At 35.6% G+C, this 24,087-nt stretch overlaps 1 protein-coding gene across 3 annotated transcripts in view; it reads right to left on the minus strand.

Moving 5' to 3' along the window:
- Nucleotides 1-24,087, minus strand: part of LOC108347451 (glycine--tRNA ligase, chloroplastic/mitochondrial 2) — a 42,460-nt gene that overhangs the window by 14,973 nt on the left and 3,400 nt on the right. For all 3 annotated transcript variants that reach the window (XM_052868488.1, XM_017586697.2, XM_017586698.2), the window contains 20 exons: nt 22,671-22,752; nt 22,497-22,560; nt 20,650-20,705; nt 20,444-20,521; nt 17,925-17,999; nt 17,774-17,844; nt 15,528-15,644; nt 15,308-15,409; nt 13,508-13,634; nt 10,340-10,423; nt 10,016-10,102; nt 8,511-8,612; nt 8,365-8,428; nt 8,210-8,265; nt 7,401-7,472; nt 6,448-6,530; nt 1,753-1,801; nt 440-502; nt 263-352; nt 97-183 (listed from right to left, as the gene is read on the minus strand). In XM_052868488.1, coding sequence (XP_052724448.1) covers nt 97-183; nt 263-352; nt 440-502; nt 1,753-1,801; nt 6,448-6,530; nt 7,401-7,472; nt 8,210-8,265; nt 8,365-8,428; nt 8,511-8,612; nt 10,016-10,102; nt 10,340-10,423; nt 13,508-13,634; nt 15,308-15,409; nt 15,528-15,644; nt 17,774-17,844; nt 17,925-17,999; nt 20,444-20,521; nt 20,650-20,705; nt 22,497-22,560; nt 22,671-22,752 — 1,609 coding nt within the window. The remainder of the gene's footprint in view (nt 1-96; nt 184-262; nt 353-439; nt 503-1,752; nt 1,802-6,447; nt 6,531-7,400; nt 7,473-8,209; nt 8,266-8,364; nt 8,429-8,510; nt 8,613-10,015; nt 10,103-10,339; nt 10,424-13,507; nt 13,635-15,307; nt 15,410-15,527; nt 15,645-17,773; nt 17,845-17,924; nt 18,000-20,443; nt 20,522-20,649; nt 20,706-22,496; nt 22,561-22,670; nt 22,753-24,087) is intronic.

Below are 24,087 nucleotides of genomic sequence, written 5' to 3' on the forward strand. Positions count from 1 at the left end.
CACACTATTTGAGATGGAATTATGATTTGAACTGGCTTAATGATCAAACGGATTCCAAACAAAAATTAAAAAACCACAAAAAAGTGAAATGCTCACCATTGTTAAAAGATCTTTTGGAAGATCTAAGAAGGTTTCTTTAAACTTTCCAAGCACGGGAAAAGGAGCCTCAACAAGATTTACAACCTAATATTAAATATAAAAGGGAATTCTTAGAAGTGAACTTACGTGGGCAACATTAATCAGAAGGAACAAAATTTTTTACCTCGTCAAGCAAACCTTTTGGAATAAGAATTTGGCCATTTACACCTTTGGCTAATGCATTAGATTGCTCAAAAATAATTTTCTTACGGTCCTGAAAAAATACCAATCTAATTATTTAATATATTTGCAAATATATGCATGTGTATGAATTTTTATATTAACAACTTATCAATTGTACCTCAACTGAAACTTTGATTCCTGCATTGTTAATTGCAACTGAATAAGATTCTGCATTTTCCACCTACAATTAATATAGCACGGTTCCTTTTGTAAAAACAATATGCAAAAATGTAATTTGCAATCATCCCAACTCAAGGTACAAAAACAATATGGACACCAATAAAGCTGACTAGAATTGCCAAAAACTAATTTCTAAAGATTGCTAGAAACTAAAGCAAACACTAAACAAAGAAAAACAATAAAGAACATACTCGCTAACTCAACCAAGTTACATGAATCAAATTATACCATTTTGTTCTATCAAAAGACAATTCCTTTAAAAGGTTAATCAAAATCCTTTTATAAGGTTTCAATTTAAGTTTGAGTTTACTTCTACTCTAGATAATGAACTATCCTATTTGATCAACCCTTCTAGCTAGGGATTTTATTGGTCTTCTTCTCACATGTTCAAATCATCTTAAGAATGATTTTATCATCTTTACGTAAAGAGGTGCCACCTCAACCTCTTATCTAATACATTCATTCCTAATCTTATCCTTTTGTTGCGTATCACACATCCACCAAAAGTCATCATCCCTATAGAACTTATGTTCTGGTTAGCACTTTATCACCCAACATCATTCTGTGACTTAATCACTGCACTGTTGGTCCTATGACCACGAGGTCAAAGTGTCTTTACAGCTTCAAGTTCAGGGGCATCATTCTATCACAAATAATACCTCAGGCATTCTTCCCATTCATACCCAAGCTTAAATCTTATGTTTAGTATCTCCCTATAATTCTCTAGTAAGAAATAAATGTTCTAAGTTTACCTCAGTCAACATGTTTCTTGCATGTGATGGGCATAATTATACATCAGCATGAGAAAAACTCCACAGATCAACTTTTAAACATTTTTCTAGAAAGATTAATTATATTATTCTATGTCTTGGGTTTATTAAAGATTTTCCATCATAATCCATAGACATATTTTTAACTCTTTTTCTGAGTACAATGATATAATTTTAATCTCAATTTGGTTATGTGAATTTCTCCTGTCAATTAAATCAGATTTTACTATTCTCTGCCCTTATTCATGTCAGATTTAATACTTTCTCTACATGAAGCAGCGATAGCCATTGGTATAAATTTAGACACAAATGTAAGAGTTTTACTAGACATACAAAATCAGACATGCATATGGACAATATTTCTCAAAGAACTCTGTTGTTTCAACCATGCATCAGATTAAAAGTCATAGAATAAAAGTGAGAATGATGAAGAAAATAAGCTTAATTTGGAGTTGTAAAAGGTTGTGCTTCAGGCATGCACCTGGACAACAGCTGAAGAAGTATTACGAAGACCGCAAGACATGTTTCCACTGTATAATATAAACAAACATGAAAATCGTTATTCACACATATCAGATAATAAACTAATAAACCAAAAAGAACTTAACATAATTGGTGTCAGCTAAGCCTTGGAATAATTGGCCAAGATATTATTTCCCTAGTTTTATTCTTTGATCTTTTTACTTTTCGCAATGTAGAAATCTCACACTCCATCATGATATTCTTTTATCTGGTAAGCCATCTTCAGTAAAATAAAAATACTGAGGGAGGTTAAGTGAAAAGAAATGAATAAAGTAATTGTTGAGTAGGTATGCCAACAACATAAATAAGAATTGTTTGTTGCCATCATTGTTCACTCTGTTCATAGCTGACGTTATTATTAACTGTTGACATATTATAATGAATTTGTTAATTCCAGCAAGCTTTTTTTAGTCAGAATTATGTTTAACTGCTGACATGTTTCCAGCAAGTATTCTTCACTGTTGTGACCAATCCAATGCACTCTTAAGTGTTTTTTATTTCCAGCAACATCCATTTACTCTGAGCATTTCTTGTTTACCAGCAGCCACAAGTTATCTGAATAACTTTGCTTTCAAGCAGCTTTTGTTTTAAGGAATTGAATGATAGAAAACTGTGGAAACAATCTGCACTATTTAAATTTTCACTCGTGAATCCTTAGGCAATCGTTTCAAAAGATATTGTTAAAAATAGCTGACATATTTCAATGAGTTTCTTAATTTCGGCAAGCTTTTTGCAGTCACATTTATGATTATTTGCCGATGTTTTTCCAGCAAGTATAAAATGTTGGACAGATTTTATTTAATTTTTGACAATTAACTGCACTGAGTGTTTTTTCCTTCCAGAAACTTCCATGTACTCTGAGCATTTCCTGTTTATCTGCAGCCACATGTAATCTAAACATTTTTGCTTTGTGTTCTCTCAGAAATTCAAGGACAAAAAACTTAGTTAACAAATTGAACTGCTTACTATTTTCACTCATGAAATAAAAAGAAAAAACCAGAATAGAGTATCTCGTTCTAATGTCAAAACTGAATTGTAGAACCCTTACTCAAGGTCTGTGAAGAACTCTAGACAAAAATCATTCTGGAGGACCTTAGAACAAAAGTTTACATAACTTTGGGTGAATGTACTATGATAACAAGTCAGTCATCAAACAAAGTAAACTTGACAAACACTTCATCAAAAGGTCTTGTGGTTGCAACCCATGTCCCTACATGACTTCAGGTAGCTAACAATTTCACTAAGGGGCTTCCTTAGGGTAGATTCCAGAATCTTGTAGCTAAATTGAGAATAATCAATATGCATTTATCAATTTGATGCGAAATGTTGTAAAGAACGGATAATTAGGATAAATACATCCTCAAGATCTCCATAGTGGTTAGGAAAAAATATCTTTAGAATATTCTTATTGATTTCAAAATACTTATATTTCCTTATTTTAAAGACTTATTTCAGAATATAATTGGGGTGATTGTTATCAGTAAAATAGTTTGTTATTTCTTTACATAGTTCAAATATTACACTTAATTTCAAATATCTTTAGAATCTTCTTACTTATTTCAGCATACTTTTATTTCCTTATTTTCAGAAATTTGATTATTACATATAGAGGTGATAAGAATGTAACTTGTGTGATAGCTATCAATAAAATATTGCACTAATAGTCTCTGATAAGCAACAAAGATATATGGAACCTAATGGGGAATAATTGAAAAGAATAATTATATCCAAGAGACCTGGACTCTACCTCCCAATGTCCACTCCAAAACCGAAGAGTGATCTCTATTACCTTTCTTCATGTTGAAAAACCACCTTTAGTTGCAGCCTCTTTTGGAAGGTTGCTCAATTACTTCCTTAAAGGTGATGGTTAAGTACCACATCGACCAAAGACAATATTCACCTTACATGCTGGCAGAGTGGATTTGAATTGACCCAACTCTAGATCAAAGACTCCCATCCCCCCAAAACCTGCTTCAATAGCAAACTTTTTTGCCTCTACAGCTGAAGCCTTTCTAATCTACAGCTTTGTTGCCCTCGTTAAAAGTCATGAGTAAAAAAATCCATGGTTCACCCATCAGGCTACATCCATTTACATATTCTCAGTCTCTGCGCTAATGTCACTTCTGAGTTGAGGGCACGGAAAAGTCAAAACTGAGTGACTTGGAAAGGGGCATGTGTTTACATGGTTGGGTGTGGTGAACAGAATCTAGAAACTAGGGATTTTGACTGTGTATGAGTTGGGCTCATTCGTATGGGGTTTGGGGGATCAAATTTGGGCTGAAAGGGTTGATGTGTGAGCCTGTGGTATCAGACGTGTCTTGTGGAGTGGAGATTGGGAAAATATCAATTATATATTATTATGGATTAATGAGATTATTATATAATAAGACATGAAATTTTTAAAACTGTGTCAAGGTGTGCAGAACTCTCAACTCCCCCTATCTGCATTGTAGATTGTACGATACCCATAAATGCAAAAAAATAGTGTAATGTAATGCAATGCAACAGAAACCGCAATGTAAAAACCCAGTTTATAAAAATTTTCAATCCTCAATCTTCCTCTCTAATTGGCTAACTGTTACAACCAGACAACTTAGACTAACCAGTAAGCACCTCTTTAATAGGGGGTCAGCTAACAGTGTTTAGTTTATAAAATCTATTCAAATGACATGGAAACAGTTATGAGTAAGCATACAGCTCACATGGAGTTCTGTTGAAATGGCGTCTATGACAAAAAAAGGCACAAAGTCCAGTATGAAACATGGTTTAGGAGAGGGCAAAGTAGAGATAAGACCTAAAAAGAATAAAGGTTTAATGTCTTCAGAGATCCCTATTATTGCGGATTTGTATCATTTGGGTCCTTGTATTCTGAAAGTGCTCAATTGGGTCCCTGTTTTGGTAAAATTGAACCAATAATACGCTTGCCGTTAATTTTAGTGGACGGACTTTAGTGTATCGTGGCATGCTGATCCAGCAATTAATTATGACGTGGCGCATGTGATGGAATTTATTTTATTTTAAGTTTTAAATAAAATCCTTTAAAACAAATTAGGGTCCACCTCCACCTCCCCTTCGCCGCCATGTCCCTCCTCTGCCACCTCCACCTCGGCGACAACTTTTTCTCCGGCCAGATTCCTCCTGAATATGGCACCTGGCAGCACCTCCAGTACCTCGCCGTCTTCGGCAACGAGCTCACGGGAAACATCCCTCCGGAGCTTGGAAACCTCACCACGCTTCGCGAGCTCTACATTGGAAACCTCACTCTTCCTCTTCCAGATCTCCTTCTGACTTCAAACCTTCCTCACCTTCTTCTTTTCCATTCTAATCATATTATTTTTATTTTTCTCAAACCACTGTCAGACATTCCAACAAAACAACACCAACTCCTCCATTAATCAGTAATCTTCTTCAGATCGATTCTCTTTAGTTTTTCATTTTTTGTTTTATTTTTATATATATGTATATAGTTTTTTCATTTTCACGGTCATGTGTTGACGATTTCACCCCTTTTTTTGTCCGTTTGTTTCCAGCTTTGCAGAATCTGAAAAAATTTTCTTTCAATTGGTTTCTGGGTGATATGGTTCTTCTAGGAAGACGGATGTCTCGAACAAGAACCCAGGACATAGTGAATCCAGGTAAGAAGAAAGGAATCCGAACAAGAGAGTATAGGTTTGAAAGAGTGAGAATTTCTTCTTTCATTCATTAAAACTTCACGTTACAGACCGTTCGATAGCCTTCTTCCACAGGCCGTTCAGTAGCCTTCTTCCACAGACCGTTCGGTAACCTCAGACTTCTTCCACCGTTCGGTTGACTCTTCAATGATATCCTATAACACTGGGAAGATCCGGTTGGGGGCGTTCGGATTCCTTGAATATGAAGCTCAAAAGTTGACGGCGAGGGACGGAAGGGGGCGTTCGGCACCGCCGCGGTACGGTACCGAGAATGCCAGAAGAACCACGCCATCAGCTTCGGCAGCCACGCTGTTGACGAATGTTGTGAGTTCATGCTGGCAGCCGAGGACAGCACTCTTGAGGCCGTGATTTGCGCCGCCTGCAACTCGCGATTGGAACTTTCACAGCGGCGCTTGGTGGCGATTTCTGGTATGCAAGTCTCGTGGCGATTTCGTGGTGGCAGCTTCAATGGAGTTGATGTGTGATTCGTGTGGCTGCCATGGAGAAGATGTTGGAGTAGATTCTCGCGTGAGAAGTAGATCCGCGATTCTGGGTTCTGTGGTTTAATCTTCTGCAGGTTGCTTGCGGACGAAGGAGGAGAGTGACAGAGGACTTGCGACGACCATGGAGGTTCACGGCGAAGGTTGATCGGACGACTGCCGGTGAGGATGGCAGTGGCGACGCATAGTAGCTAGGGTTTGGAAATTAAGGTTTATGTGGAGAAGACATAGATGGTGTGGCAGGAGGCGTGAGGTGGTATGTTCTGGTTGGTTAACCTGTGCCACGTCGTAATTAAAGGACACCTCAGCATGTCACATCGCAAGAAAATTAACACCGTCCACAGCAATTAACGACAAGGGTATTATTGACTCAATTTTACCAAAATAGGGACCCAATTGAGAACTTTCAGAATACGAAGATCCAATTGATATGAATTCGCAGAAATAGGAACCTCCGAAGACATTTTACCAAGAATAAATTACCTTGTCACACCAGCAAACGTAAATGGAACTACTACATCTCCATGCAGAGCTAAAATCCAACGGATAGGCCTGCTAAACATCACCTGCATGTTAAAAGTTTCAAAACACGTTAATTTATGTAACCTGTGATTTCCTTTACTCCACAATGAAACCCCATGATAGCATTATATAATTTTCAATTATTTATAACTTTATGATGCAGAGAATAATTAGTTTTGTCCAATGTTTCCTCTGAGTCAACATTCACTCCTTTTCCCGCTGCTCATACGACTATTCTATGACAACAGGCAAATTGAATGTCCTAATAAACTAGTTAAGGAAACAAAAGTATGAAATATTTAATGAAAAAAACATTTATTATATTAAAAACACAAATTATTTAATACTTGTTCTTTTTAGTAACCGAGAGTATTCAATGCTTTTTAACCATATACCCTTATGGCATTTATTTGCAATACCCTATTATTAGTATATACTATTAGCTGTAGTAATTGTAAATAATGTACTAATCACTATGTTAGAGACTTAATATTAAAACCATCCCTATGTCTAGTGATCTCCAGCAATGTAAAATAAAATCATCCCAATGTCTTCACCTTATAACTTAAGCTTTGGGAAGTGTTGGTTTGTGATATGATATCAGAGTCTCTATAATCATGTGATCGTTAGTTTGTTGCCCCCATTCTTCCAAGTACTAAAAGTCAAAATTCAGTATCAGCAAACAGGTATGATGGACAATAGGTAGGTGCAATGTCCATGTTTGAAGCACAAAAGGGTTGTGCATAATAGGGGATCTGAGATATAAAGTTACTCATGTATCTTCAATTCACCTAACAACTTAGCTTTTGGGAGAGTTAGTTCACGACAAAAGCTATCTATCTTCAGATGTTTTATGATCTATGCTGATAAAGTGTCGTGTTTCCTAGATATACAACCTTAAAGATTTAGCATACCTGAGAATTCCAATGCATTGTCTTTGGAAATGAAATTTTAGCAATAGTAGCAGGCAAATCTTCAGACAAGACCTGATAAAAGTAGAAGAAATCAGCAGCTATAGCATTTTTCCCATAAAATGTGCAAGAAGCAAGAGAAATAAACCCTAGATGACAGGGTGTAAGATTCATATCTCAACTCTTGCATCATATCATGGAACCGTGGTCAGAAATTGTGCTTGAATCTATCTCAAGTGAATTTGCCTTGAATTTCCTTTTATTATGTATTAGATGAGAAACAATTGGAAAGACTAAGCATATTTATGAATGATATAACCGTAAATAGAAGAAATTAGGTATCTTTGGCAAACTATTAGATATCATAAATGTATACTGTATTATGATAAATGGAACTTCAATCAAAATCAGTCTCCCAAGCTTAACATAGGTAACTAACTGGACATAATCAAAACTCATTCATCAAAACAGCTGGTATTCTCTATAGTCCATTAGGTTTGTACATCTCCAAAATTTTGTCTTTAAGACTATTAAGTTTACAAAGCACTTTTTAGTGAAACCAAGAGTACAATATTGCACTATTATCTTAAGCTTCATTTCATTTAATGAAGTGCTCAGTGGACTCTACATACAACATTTATAAATCATATTATTAGAATATGTCATGGTAATATTGGCCTATTTAATTATTTTAGGATTAAAAGGATTAAAGAAATACCTTTAAGAAACAGACACTCACATTTGCGATACTTGTTTTAACAGAACACATAAAACGCACAAAAGGGCGAGACAAGGAAATAAAGAACAAAAACCTCCAAAGCATATCTTGAAGACTCCTTTACACGTGCATAAACATATTCTGTTTTTCCTGCAACATTAGGTACCTATTACAGGACTGAGCTTATGGTACAGAGGTATATTAGCAGTAAAATACACTCAGTAAACAAGTCTTCTTCTGAATACTCACCATCAACTTTTCTGAATACTAGGTCCAGTGGTACAGAGTATCTACGAGAAAAACCCTCAATGGCCTGATACAAAAAATATAAATGTAGGCACCATTTCATGAACATCAACTTAGGATAAAAAGAAAAGCCTCAAGCATAGTAAAACCTTTGTTGGATTTCCTTCATGATCAAATGCTTTTGAAGCAGGAGGGCCTCGAACTTCAACCTCCTTTTCAGCCTGTTTTGTGTAAAGATTTTCAACAACAACCTGTGAAATTCACAATACGAAAAGTTTATGATTACTGTCATTTCATATCTTAAGAATTATAAAATTTGAATATTTTATGCACGAACAAAACATAAAGTTCTTCGGTTGTATTTATGATTCTATCCATACATTTTGGTGATACTATCTATTAATCTTGAAAGGAATTATTGCAAATGCTTCACATAAGATTTTATCATTTAATACAAAACATATATTATAATGCGATTGTTGAAATGCTATGATTGTCATTCGTGAATGACCCCTTTCCTATTAGACATTAAAAATGTCTTTTTTCATGGTGATCTAGAAGAGGACATATACATGAAACAACCTCCTAGGTTTGTTGCTTAGGGGGAGTCTAAGTTAGTTTGTAAATTACATCGTTCACTCTATGGCTTGAAGCAATCACCTCGAGCTTGGTTTGATAAATTTAATCGTGTTATGCAGAATTTTGGATTAAAACGATGTGAGGCGGATCATTCAGTGTTTTATGATCATTCTTCTCCTGAAAAATCTATTTATCCTATGGTTTATGTTGATGATATTATTATTACAAGAAGAGATGTCACTAGAATTGTTCAATTAAAGAATCATTTGTTCAGCCACTTTCAGACCAAAGATTCGGGTTGTCTAAAATATTTTATTGGTATTGAAATGGCACAATCAAAAGAAGGGGTCATCATTTCACAAAGAAAATATGCTCTTGATATTTTGGATGAAACAAGCCTCGCAAATTGCAAGCCCATTGATAGTTCTATAGACTCAAATCAAAGGTTAATGACAAACGAGGTGAACTTTTCTTGAACCAAGGTGAACTTTTCTCAGACCCATAGCGATACAGAAGGTTGGTTGGAAAACTTGTCTATCTCACCATAACAAGACCTGATCTTTCTTATCCAGTGGGAGTTGTGAGCCAATTTATGCAAAGTCCCCACATTGATCGTTGGAATGCTGTGATTTGCATTCTCAGATATGTAAAAGGGAACCCAGAACAAAGATCTTATTACTGAGTTTATCAGCTCTAATGAACAATTTGCACTAAGTCTCTAAAGAGACCTAGAATTCAATTTATATGTTCCAAGCTTGGTGTATTTTCTTTAGCTGTATTTTCTTTATTATACACCTAACCTAATAGTTGTATTTTCTTTATTATTATTAATGTATGGGAACCCAACTATTAGGTTAGGGTTTAAGGAAGTGCCTTGACCCTTTGTAGTATGCTCCTTTGTACTATATAGTAAAATTGTAACAGTGTAATAAGAAAATACACTGTTTTACTTCATTCAAGTTCTTCAAATGAGATAAAACTTAGAGGGTAGGAACAATAAGGGTGAGGAATTAAGTACAATGCAATGCATGAAGAAACAAGAATTGCATATGAAAGATAAAGTTTATTCCCGCACCACTAATCTACGTGGAGTTCCAAATGCTTGCACTTCACCATGGTTTAACCTTTGCCGCTCAAGCAGTTGCAGCATTAAATATTTCAGCTACATGACAAGCATAGTAAAATCCATATTAAAGAATGAATAATAATAATAATTCACAGGAAAAATCATAATACAAAAATAGTAATAGTAGTCTAGAAAATAGCTGAAAGAATTTATAAATTATATCACGTAAAAAGTAAAAAAGAACACACTTGAAATCCATATGTGAAGTTAAACAAATGATAAAGTGAAGGTTACTATATTCATGATTCTTAATTAGATGAAAACAAGTCATACTTGATTACTGGCATCAACAACATCTTGAGGCGGCATCTCTTCAGTCCCAATTTCAAGAACAAATACTCTTGAATGATCATGGACCTATAAGCAGAAAAAAGATAGAATTTTAAATTAATATAATATATGCATTTAATATTAGTATACGAATAACTTTGAGGAAAATAATCAATAAAAATACTCTTGCTCATGCTAAACATTAAAAGATTAAGTTTCTCAATATATCACACCATTCTTACTGACAATACTTTACATAAGATAGGAATAGGTCATAAATCCAGTCTAAAGTTTGTATTGAGTTAATAATCAAATAAACTACATCCAGAACATGTACATGTAAAATCAAATACAAGATGGAATGTTCTTTGAAGCAACGATACCTGCAAACAGTAAAAATTCTGCTATAAGATATCTGTATAGGAAATACAATTAACATTTGAGGGAAAGAAGACATTCCAGGAGAAACCAGCAAAGCCTATGAGTTCATATACTTCTAACAAGGAATGGAAAGCCGGTACAAAACCTAGGCATCCTTGTAGGGATCTCAATATAACAAGACCATATATTCTATTTGTTGTTAGAGAGGTGAGTTACTTCTTCAATTCATGGACTTTGACTCTCCACATATTGCAAAATGCAATTTGTTAACATGTTCCTAGTTGTAAACGATTGTGGTAGACTGTTGGATTTCAACCTCAAATATTTCTAATATTCTTCATTAGATAACTTTGGTTCAACAACTTCGAATTAGGATATGTTAGCTGTCTTGACAGAAAAGTCATGAAAAGGATAGCAATTTTCTTGCGTATGACCTATGCATTGAGGATATCTTCTACCACCATGCACTCCTATAGGGCTATGACCTCCTGTTCCATGAGTAGATACCATGGTAGAAGACTCAGCATATTCTTAAATATCTCAACTCTTATGAGTTGGAACATAAAGGAGTCGTGTTGTCAACCTTTCCACATAAGAAACTTCTTCACCATTTAAAATTTGATCCCTAACATGATCAAAATTTTGATTCATAGCACAAAGGATTATAACAATATAAAACTTATCCAACTACATTTTGATCGCATCTAAAGAATCAACCTATGGGAATATCTTCAATTCTTCAACTGTTGATTGAGCTTTAGCAATAAAAGACATCATGTCATTATCAATTTGCTTTAGAGAGGTCCATCAATCAAAGGAATCATAAAGATGTTGGATATAATTTGCAAAAATATTTTGAGCCTTTTACCAAAACGAGTTACATGTCTTGAATCAAAATATTGGGTTCCACTGACTGTCACGGTAAAGCACAAAGTTGAAAATTAGTTTTCTTCCAGTGTTTAGCTTAATTTGATGGTACTTTAACTTTGTTAGATATATTAGATTATTAGATATCTTAGATAGATATCTTATCTTATCTTTTATCTTCATATTTTGAGCTTAGCCCATATTTCTTTTATTATAAATATAGTACCCTACGTGTATTTTCTACACAAAGGAGATTAATCCCATACCGGTTTTACTATATTCAATATGGTATCAGAGCCTGGTTCCAATCCAGGAACCTATGAGCTATGGCATCAGCCACTTATGAGCTTGTTTGGCTTAAGCAATTGCTTAAGGAATTACAATTTAGAGATGTCACTCAAATGACACTTATATGTGACAATTGGGCTAGTTTTCATATTAGTCATTTTCATGAGAGGACCAAACACATTGAGCTTGAATGTCATTTTGATTCGAGAGAAGATTGTATATAGAGACATCAAGACTGAATTCGTTAACTCAAGTGATCAATTAGCAAATATTTTCACTAAATCTTTACGGAGACCGAAAATTGATTATATTTTTAACAAGTTTGGTACATACGATTTGTATGCACTGGGGGAGTGTTAGATATATTAGATATCTTAGATCTTATATTTATCTTTTATCTTTGGTTACCTTGTTATTATTCTTTATTTGTATTTTGAGCTTAGCCCATATTTCCTATGTATATTTTCTACACTAGGGACATTAATCCTATACAGGTTTTACTATATTCAATAACCTCCGCCCTCTTTTAGGTGATCATGGAAACCTTGGCCAAGGAACCAATGTCAAAGTAAGACAATTAGTTCTTTCCATTTAGTTTCTCAAAAGTTATAGGAGTCCCCAAAAAAAGAGGTGGTAGTTCTTAAAGACAAGTTGAAATAGGGTAGAGGAAAGGACAAAGGCAAACAATCCCATGAAGGGAAAAACAGGGTTGCAAGATAGAGAAATCATGAAGAAGCCTTAACCTGTTGTTAGTTGGATATTAAATGCAATACTGAAAGTTGTAGGTAGGATATTAAATATATTACTATAAATTGTTAGAAGATTCTAGAGATCTATCGTAATTATTACTTTAGGGTTTGAGTTCTCAATACATAGAAGTTGATGTATTGTTTCAAATTAATTGACTGAATAAGAATCTTCTTTCTTTCATATTAATCCTTTCAAGTCCTCACAACAAACAACACCTAAACATAGAAACAGGAACATAGACATGATCAAAAGGCACTGACAAGTCAAGTGGCGATGGTTCAGATGAATTCCAACCATTGGAAGATGATGCATAAGGCGACACATGAGGCACACTCACTTAGATCTAGCTAAGGGAAACGCGGAATGTGGCTGAACATTTGGCAGAGTTTGGTCATGTGACCATGCTCGTCAAGGCACATTAAATCCTAATTTCAGCAAACAAAACAATGGTTGATGGTGACAGATAGTGACCAAGCAGCATTCTCTTCATCGGACAAAACAAAGACAAGCAGAGCAGAATCTACTTGCTTTGATACCGTGATAAATAAAAGGGAAAAGAAATATATTACAGTTTAATTTCCCTCTTGTAGGTTCTCATACTTATAATAATAGTGGTAGTTCAGATACAATAGATGAGAGGGAAGAGTAAAGAATAAGAAGAGTCATATCTAGAGTTCTAGGTACAGAGATATGTACAGCACAAAACAGTTGCTCAATAAAGCCTATTTAAGACCTATTCTAACCAAATAAATTTAAAAAAAGACAGATAAACCTATAAAGAAAATCAGAAACAAAATTTCCAAAGGAAAAAATTGTCTCAAGCACTAGTAACATCAAAATTTCACACAGGATAAGTTGATGGGACTGACCCACATGCAAACTAACCTTCCCACACGCAGCTTCCAAAACTCCTTTTGGCAATACAAAATGATCAGGTTCAGAGATAAAACCAAGGGGAAAGCCAAGCATCTCCCTTGTCTTCAACCAAAGTTGAGCACATTGGCGAGCCAAACTGGAGAAAACCAAGATGAAGGAGAAAAACATAAAATGTACAGAATCCTGACAAAGAAGCATAAGAGATAACAAAATAACTATAGACTAAAACCCTAAAAAATCCAAACATCCTCAAATGAACACTAGATCCGAGCTAAAGTGTTATAGAATAACTTAACTAGATGATCATTGTACTCCCTGATAGTGTGTTTTAAACTACAAAATAGTGTATAATTATTACTATGCAAGAGTAGCATGAATCCATCAGGAAGCCAAGTTTAATAATAGGAAGGAGTGCATAGGATCTGCTCCTCTCAGTAACAGAACGGTTCACAGTTGATGTAACTGATAGCAAGAAAGGTGAAGGGGAGTTGAGATAATAGGAGGGAATGGTTAATGTTACAGATTTCCTGAGAGTGAGGCAATAAAGTGGAACAATAAGGATGGAAAATTCTTCCTGTGTGAATGCAGTTAGAGTATTAAGAAAATATTTTTAATTTATTACTTATATTATTTCGTAGAATTAGTTTGTTACCTTAGAGTATCTTAAATTGTGCCTAAAGATTGGTTCTATTATCCTAGAATATAATCTCCTAGGATTAGTGTTCATACTTTTAGTAATTATAACGATTTGCTTCTTTTTCTTTAAGTAGAATTAGGAGGCTATTACTTAGTATCAAGAGGATTAGCGGCTTAGTCTTTTACACAAGATCGTTGTAGGAAATCATATTAATAATTCAAGGATAATGTGTTTTTCTTTTCTCCTCTCTCCTGTCCCTTGAAAACCTTGTAATTCAACAAATATAAAAGGAGAAAGGGAAAGACAACAAATGGGGAGGTATGGAAGAGGGAGAGAGCAAGGACTCTCACGTACACGACATTACCTATTTCATGATTCAATTCAGTTAAGCAAAAATTTGTAGTTTTTATTAAATGAGATGTTTGACAAATGATGCCAAGGATCATAGTGATGCCTAACATGAGTTTTATAAATAAAAAAATGTGTCATTTTCATCAGCTGAAATGAAATACATAAATGAAAGAAAGATGTTTGACAAAAAAACTTGTTTTTCTTCTATTTGTTCAACAATTGAATAGTTGCAGTTATGTTACTAGTCTAAGTTTTATCTTTTTAACAATGGGTATTCTTTCAAGAGCAATATGGGCTGATGAAGAATCCAGAGATCGTAATGGAATTGGGGTCAGTTCTTCACTTTCCTAAATTCAAATCAGGCAAATACATGTATCCACAGATGAAATAACACAGTATTTTCATCATAACTATGTGTACTTCAATCTTGTCTATATCAAAAGTGTACAAGTCTGGCCCATAAAAAAGTAACTCTTCCAAAATTTCTTATTTTGGAGACAAGACAAAAAGCCTCAAAGTTCATGAATCCTATATTTCCAAATATGATTGATATGTGATGAATATTTTGCACTAGACAAAAAAAAGGTCAAGAACGGAATTGTCTCAGCATTTGAATAAGAATACCATAGATGATAACACTAAAGACAAGAACTTTGGACAAAATATCACCAATATATCCAACTTTTGATCAGAGAGATTTTCACAGGACAATATCTAGACAATCTCAAGGATTAATTTTCAATTGTGATTATGACTTTACCAAACTACCAAAGTGATACAAATATATATAGATGCTTCACAGGTCAGGCAACAAGCACTACCTACGCATGCGACCAAAATAGCGAGCACGCTCTGTTACTCCAACAAAGCCTCTGGAGTCCAGGATATTAAAAGCATGAGATGTTTTCAGAAGCTGATCATACCTAGCATGTAGTGGTAAAATATACATCAGAAGCAGAGACAGAAGAAACAGAAAGCATATTGAATAGATAATGAGAGGAAAGAAATCCAATAAATAGAATATTTAAGTCATAAACATACGCAGGGATTGCAAAGCCAGAAGAAAGTAAGCTACGAGCTTCCTCCTCAAAGAAATCAAAATGTTTTTGAACGTGATCAACACTAGCATGCTCCAAGTAGTATGCACTCATTTCCTTCCTAGAAAGGAGAAAAAGTATCGTCACCACTAATTAACAACAAAGTCAATATTACTAAAAGACAAATTAGCGACCCATAAGAATAAAAATAAAAATGAAAAAAACTGAGTTTTGTAGATTATAAATGTTGAGATCCACTATTGACTATAAGTATCATCAAAATAGAGCTTCTGGTTGAGTTATGCCAAGCCAAATTCAAGAAATCATATAAATTGACATCATTAATCTCTCTAACAAAATTCAAATTGAAATATGATATAATTGTGCATTATTTCAAAATTCAACTTTATAAGAATTTATAAAGATCAACTACAATGAAATGTATGCGTAATGAAAAACATTAAAACAACCCATTTTGCATAACCAAAGTCAAAATCACATACACTGAGGAGGACAATATTCTTGGAAGATTGAGTGTGATAGTTGTTTAAATGTCATAATTTTTTATTTAAAAGAATACAAATATATCAATGAGGAGGAGGAGATTGTAACAAAAAAAGGGGGACACTCACAAAAAGGGAAACAAGAAAACCATGCTTAACTTTTTCCTTTGCTAGACATTGGGTGCCTATCGCCTAATTTTTTTCCCGATAGTTAGGATAACCAGTATTCATAATTTAGGATGAACAACCACTAGAATGGCTCATGTATCAACATGGCATCTAAAATTATTATACTTTAATCATCTTAAATCAGAATTATCTACTAAGCACCTCTCACATCTATTTCATGGCTGATAAACAATTTGTATCCATCCCCAATTTTTTACAAGAGATCTTAACATTTTGTGATACCCCAATATATTACCTAATGCTCAAGTTTAGTGAACCCTTGCCAGAGTCTTCAATATTTTCATCTATCCAATTACTGGGGTTTCTATTCCAATCTTCCTGTATCTTTCTAAGCACTTTGGCAAAGCCTGTTCCAGAACAAGGCATTTGCATTCATCCATTGTACAACCAAAACTCTGTTGTTCTTCAGTGAAAAATGAAATAATTAAGATGAGGAATATGAAAGAGGAAGCATAACACAGTTCAATTGTTTTTCTCTGTTTTCCCAATTATAATAAGTGGGGAACTACAAAATTGAGAAAGATGTCCTAGGTCGTTAATGCAGGATTTGCCTTTTTCACTTGTATTCCTCTCTTCTTCCATTCCCAAACTATAAGTCTTTTGACCTAATGTGTTCAACTTTGTTTTACTTGTCTTCCAGTACTTTGGTTGTCTTACTAGGATGTTTTGTCCTTCTCGGAACTCTCATTTCAAAACATGAACTCTTTGTTGAAAAAAGTACTTTCCTACTTTATAGCATTTCAACTGTCCTTTTAACTTTCCTTGACCTTCTTTAAATTTCCCACTCAATTCAACCCAAGAAAATGGCCATCTAACCAGAAGCATTTTTCCCTCATCAAAATGTTTTTGATATGTGTTAAAGATCTCATATCAACTAAAAATATGAAGAAATTATAAATATATAAGTTGATGAACATCTCATCTTACAAGTCAAATTTGTGAGGTTAAGCATAACTTAAAGTTCACTCTCTAAATTGATATTAGAATTTATCCTAACAAAGTTTGTTAAGTTTATCATATCACCCCTCTTAAGTCCCCTCTATTCCCAAGCTCGAGATATCAAGTCCTCAATGAGAGAGAGTTTGTTAGAGATCTTACATTGACTAAAGATATGACCAATCTATACTAAACAAGAAGGATGCAAACCTCACCTTAAGCTAATTTTTTGAAATTAAGTTAAACTTAAAGTCCACTTTCTAAAAAGGTATCAAAACCTACAAGAGTATATCCTAATGAGATTTATCAGACCTATCATTCCACCCGCTATCAACCCCCTCTACTCCCATGCTCAAGATGTCTTGTACTCAACGTGAGTGGGTGTGTTGGAGATCCTAAATCAACTAGAGATACGATCAAATTATAATACATAAGTGGTGCAAACCTTATCTTAGCAAGCTTAAATTTTACTTTCTAAGAATATGGTATAAGAAAAAATGTAAAATAAAATATAACAAATAAAAAGGAACGATTTACTTTCTTATGATATCTCCAAAATATTTCACTACAATAAATAAAATGAAATGCAATTCAAAAGCCAGTGGATAGAGTGATCAAGTACTCATTCTCCAAGAACAACTCTCCATATGTAATTCCATCAGAATACTTTATCTTCTTGAAGTGATCAACCCCCTATCACAAAATTTATGAAACTTAATTAATTTAATGGGTGATAGAGATTGGTTGAAGAAAAAGAAAATTAGCCAACTTACTTGCAGTAACATAAGGATACGCTCAAGGCCATAAGTAATTTCCACAGATACAGGTGATAACTGGAGACTTCCAGCCTGGAGGGAGAGAGAGTTGAGATCATGAAAGTAAATTGGCATATCTTTTTTGTTCCAATAAAAGAAAAAAGCATTCAAAGGTTGTATAATGGAAAATGACCGAAAATAAAATATCTGTTTTCTTCCCCTCTTTTTATAGAAAAAAGCCCGTGTCTCTTTAGCAGAATATTCTTCTCTCTTATAATTTTTCTTCTCCGTTACAAAATGTTAGATATATTATATCTTTTATCTTTTAGTTAGTTTGTTATTATTTCTCATCTGTATTTTGGGCTTAGCCCATATTTCTTCTATTATAAATAGAGAACCCTATGTGTGTATTTTACACAAGGGAGATCAATCTAATATATAGTTTTTCACTATATTCAACATGGTATCAGAACAATGTTAGAGCCTATCCTAGCGATATTTGTTGTTTGTTGGGCATATTTGTTCCACCCACTATCGGGGGTGTGTTGGAAGTCCCACATCGACTAGAGATAAGGTCAATTCTTAGTTTATAAGTGGGTGCAAACCTCACCCTACAGCAGAGACCACCAGAAGAGGATCAGAGAACTTGCTCTGATACCAAGTTAGTAGTGGGTTTTGTGGGGTTGACTTAGGCTTAAAACCCACTACTAACTTGGTATCAGAGCAAGTTCTCTGATCCTCTTTTGGTGGTCTCTGCTGTCTACCGGCGGCCGGCCGCCATGGCCGCCGGCAGCCCCTAAAATCTCAGTGGGCAGTCCATTTTTCTTCTTAAATCTCTGCCACAGTCAGCACCAATCCAGACCCAGTGTGCCACTGCTGTCGCCGCCACTTTCCACTGTCGTCACTGCTAACTCCGGCCACCGTCGCCGCCGCTGCCGGCGCCGGCCACCGTCACAGATTCGACGGGTGACCTGCGGGTCTGGACCGTCTCTTCGAGCAACGGCCAACCACGTCGGTTTCGAGAGCCACCTCTCAGTCACGCGCCGCCACGCAGCGCTTCTTTCCGGCCAGTCCGCCGCCGCCTTGTCGCCGGCCACCGTCACAGTTCCGTCCGGTGACCACTGGATCTGGTTCACCTCTTCACGCAACGACCAACCCCACCAGTGCCGGCGTCTGACTCTTTCCCACGCTCCGCCACGCGCCGCTTCTTCTCCGTCAGATCTCGGGTGCGTGCTTGTCACGCGCCGCCTTCCCAGCATCGGCATCAAACCGCGACGCTTCCGGTTGTCTCGCCGGACCTCCCTCTCTCTGTTCAGACCTTCCAGAGCAGCCATTGCTGCCATCTTCGTCTGTCTTCAAAGCATCTTCATCTCGCCGCATGTTCCGCATTGTCGAACCTTCCTTTCTGCGTTGTGTGCTTCGTCTCAACTGCTGATGCCGTTCCAGCACCGTTTTCCGCTGTACAGGCACCGTTTGCCGCTGTCCGACGCTGTTTTCCGCTGTCCCGCGCCGTTTGCCACTGTCCCGCGCCGTTTGCCGCTGTCCCGCGCCGTTTGTCGCTGTCCAGGCGCCGTTTGCCGCTGTCCAGGAGCCGTTTGCCGCTGTCCAGGCACCGTATGCTTCCAACCACTGTAGGCCCCCATCACCTCATCAGTTAGTGATGACAGTCCCTGTAGTTTTGTCGCTTCCAGCCACTACAGGCCCCATCAGTCAGTGATGGCAATTTAGTCCCTACAGTTTTATAGCAGTCAACCGCCGCTACAGTCGCTACCGCCTCAGACAGACGCAATTGCGTCAGTTCTTCTTGGGCTAGAGTTTAGCCCGATCTTCTTGTGATACACTGCTAAGTATCACACTTGGGAGTTGTCCAGCAAAGAATTTTGGACCTCCAATGTATCTTTGGATCTTTGATGCCTTTATTTCAGCATTATAGCTTAGTATTTTGTTTCTGTTTTAGTGGTCCAGCAACTGTGATATTCCACATTTCCAAGACACTGCAAGTCACATATATGGGTGTAGTCCCTGCAGTTTTGTAGATTTCAGCTACTACTGTTGATCCCGTCACCCAGCCATCATTGATGAGGATTTAGTATAGTCCCTGCAGTTTTGTAGCTCTTAGCTTTCAGCTACCACTGTTGATCCCGTCACTCATCCATCATTGATTGGAAATCAGTCCTTGCAGTTTGTCATTGTCCACCACGGCTTTCCTTTTGAAGTTGAAGTTTCACAAGCTGCTGTTAGTCCATCTATGTTTGCCTCACACTCTTGAAGACAAATCATCTAGTTCAACACTGAGTTCATCTATTCCAAGCTTAGTTCATACAATTTGTAAGCTCCAGCTTGAGGGGGAGTGTTAGATATATTATATCTTTTATCTTTTAGTTAGTTTGTTATTATTTTTCATTTGTATTTTGGGCTTAGCCCATATTTCTTCTATTATAAATAGAGAACCCTATGTGTGTATTTTACACAAGGGAGATCAATCTAATATAACACAAAATAATAATAAAAATTCTGTCATGGCAAGAAAAACATACCTGCTGAAAGTAGGTGAATTGCGTAATCTCCATACCATCCATCCAAATTTCCCAGCCCAAACCCCAAGCACCAAGAACCTATATACATTTTCAATTCCCATATGGATGACATCACAAGTTAATTAGATTTAAAACACACAAAAAGGTCAAAAAAAAAAAAGGTTTAAATTTCCTTTAAGTAAGCAGCATCAAAACAATAATATTACCGGACTCTCCCAGTTATCTTCCACAAATCGTATATCATGTGCAGTAACATCAATACCTATCAAAGATTTATGCACTCCACAAGTTCATATTCAGAGTTTAAAGTGGAAAAAGGATAAAATAGGGTATAATAAGAACTGCACAAATTTCAAACTGTTATCTCGTTTTTAGTAGCTAATTAATCTAAACTTCTTTCACCTTATTTCCAATGGTTAAGGAATATCAGTAACTTAATTTCAAGAGGCGTATACAGTGAAGCAGTAAGACCATTTTCACCTCCCTTATTGGGATTAGAAAGAGCAGAGGTGTTAAACTCAAGAGTAAGCACACTGAATTCTGCATTTTGTTACCCAAAAAATATCTGGTTTTAGTCCCCAATTTCAGTACAAGACACATAACACAGGTTTTCCCATTAACAAGGATCATGTTTGGCATCACTTCAATTAGTTTCTAGCCTTTTGTACTTTGTTTGACCTTATTAGTATGTTTGGTAAATAAGCTATTTTTAGTAGCTTGTAGCATTTTTTGAAATGCTACTTGATGCACGTTTTTCAAAAAACTAACTTCAAACTTTTTACATTTATTCCCATTTTGTACTTAAAATATTTATTAAATTTTCTCTTTACTCTTTTTTGTATAAGACATGAATGAATTTATTACACTTTTTTCTTCATTCATTCATAAGACATGACTTCATTATTTTTACCTTTTTTAAGATAAAGTAGGATTTTACTTATTTTTAAGCTTTAAAGCATTCGCAAAGGTAAAATATTTGTTAATTTGAGACATTGATATTGATAGATGATATTTTGTTCTATTTTTATTAATTTTAAATATTTTGCATAATACATTGTCTGTTTTTACCATGACTATTATATTATTTTTAGCAATATACTTCAAGATATTTCAACTATTACATTAATTAACATAATGAAAGTGTTATTATGTCTATTTAAAAATATGTTGTTTTACTTTATTTTAAATTTGAATAGAAATATCAAAAGGTATAATGTAAGATTAATAGAATATATGAAAATTCAAAGTAAAACAGATGTAATAAAAATAATTTATCTATAAAATAAAAGCATGAGATTTCAATGATATTCTTGTAATTGGTTCTGTTAATATTATATCTGCTAAACTTTCAGTGTTGATAAATAACAGGCCAAATGGGTACTTCACGTGCTCTAGAGGTGATAGACAAGGAGATCATTTATCTCCCCTGCCTTTTTTGTCTTGCAGAATAAGTGTTTATAGAAGTATTATGAGTGCATCATGTTAAACAAGAGATAATTAGTAATACATAGCTAATCGGCCACCATTTACAACATTAAGATCTATACTTAAGTAATATTCTAACTAGTGCCAACGATGTAAATGAATCTACACTGAAATTCTTACAGTCAATAAACATCAACAAACTCACCCTAACTCCCATCACGAATTATCCCTTCTAACCTAAAGTCACAAGCTCCAAAAACACAAATCCTAAATCCAAATAGAATATCACCTTTAGTAATTTTAGAATGTACACTGAAGAGGCCAAAGACGCAAAGACATCTATGATATAAAAACTAATAACGCTTGTGCACTCTCGACAAGCTTAAGAAATTGAAATAACTAGTGAAACATCAGCCCGAAATCATAATAAATAGAAAGGAACATGTTTTTGTTCCCACCAAAGCCTCTTAGTTTTCTTAAAACAAAGTTTTCTTACTTCTTTTGTAAGTTTCTCTTTCATTGTCATGCGAGTTTTCTATGTGTATGCTTAATGCTCATAAGTCAACAGCTGAACAAAAAAATACAATCTATTTCAAGTGAATCAAAGAATATCAGACTCAGTTACAACCTAAAGCAGAGAGGCTGCGGATAAATAGATCCTGAGAATTTCCAGGATCAGGCTTCAATATCACCTGAGATCATAAAACAACCAAGAATTCAATGCTAGAAATGAACACAAGTCATTCAAGATAAACAAGCTTAACTATAAGTGTATGAATTTGATCATGTCATCAAACTTGACCTGAAATTGAGTATGTCTTTGGAGCCTATTTGGGTTTTCTCCATATCGACTATCATCGGGGCGGATGCTAGGTTCCACATACCTAACATCAAAAAAATAAAAAAACACCATTGATTTCAGATTCAAAACCCTCCTCGCACTCTGCATTCATACTCAAATAAAATTAACGAATATTAATAAATAAGTATTAAGAAATGTTCTAGTCAAAATCTTTTGAGGTCTTAACTAGATCATTCAAGTGTGTCTGATAGGATATAATATGATAGGTTATAATGGGTAATAGGTGTGTAGGAGAGAGAAAACAGTTTAGGAATTAATTGTTCAGTTTAGGAATTAATTGTTCAATTTAGGAATTAATTGTTGTTGGGTAGTTAGAAGTGGGTTGCCTTTATAAGAAGGCAAGGGGGGTCTAGTAGAGAGGGGAGTTTTGGGATATTGATTGTAGACAGGTTCATTAGACCTGTATGCCCCTGGATTGTGATTGTATAGACAATTTCTTATTGTGAATAATACAGATTCATTTCATTCTTTCCTATCTACTATTTTGAGAGAGTGTGAGGGAGTTCTTCGCTAGGTTTCTCGTTCAGAAACATAACAAATTGGTCCGACCTGTCAGATCTGCTTGGGAGAGGCCTGCCGAATATCCTTAGGAGAGGAGTGTTGGATCTTTGGGAGAGAAGTGTGATGGAAGGAAGAGACAATACCTTGGAGGGGAGGACCCGTGAATCGAAAATGAGCATGGCAGAATGGAGAAGAAATATGCAAGAAATGAGAGAAATGCTGCAAGAAATCAAAATTCACGTAAAGGGCTTAGAAAGAAGTGAGAAATCTGTCATGAAAGGACAGAAAGAGGGTTCAGAAGAAGAGTTGGAGGAAGACAAGGGTGAACAGAATTGGAGGCAGCGGGTAGAATTGCCCAGGTTTGAGGGGCTGGACCCGTTGGGATGGATCTCTCAGGTTGAGAAGTTTTTTGACACCCAAAATGTCACAGAGAAGGAGAGGCTCAGGTTGGCTTACAGCTGCATGGAGGGAGGCACAATTTATTGGTTCAGGGCCTGGAAAAATAAAACCAAGAACCTTTCTTGGAAAGGGCTGAAAGAGGCATTGATAAGGGGGTTCGGAGAAAGAGATAGAGGCTCTGTTTTTGAGAAGTTAGCCCAAACTGCAGGAATTACAGAAGTTGCTGCTGAGAAAGTTGCAGAAGTTTCTACTGCAAGGGTGGATAGTGTGACAAAGGTTGGTAGGGAAAATACATCAGTTGAAGATCATGATGGGAAGGTTGTGACTCTTGTTTCTCCAAGTAAAGTTGCAAAAGTTGTTGTTGGTAGTGGAGATAGAGTGGCAGGTTGTGGTGGGAATGTCAAAACAGTAAAGAAAGGGGAAGAATTGTTGAGGCCTGGGGTTAAAACAGTGGTGT

The sequence above is a fragment of the Vigna angularis genome, chromosome 9 (assembly GCF_016808095.1).
Source record: "Vigna angularis cultivar LongXiaoDou No.4 chromosome 9, ASM1680809v1, whole genome shotgun sequence".
In the NCBI taxonomy this organism is placed as follows: Eukaryota; Viridiplantae; Streptophyta; class Magnoliopsida; order Fabales; family Fabaceae; genus Vigna; species Vigna angularis.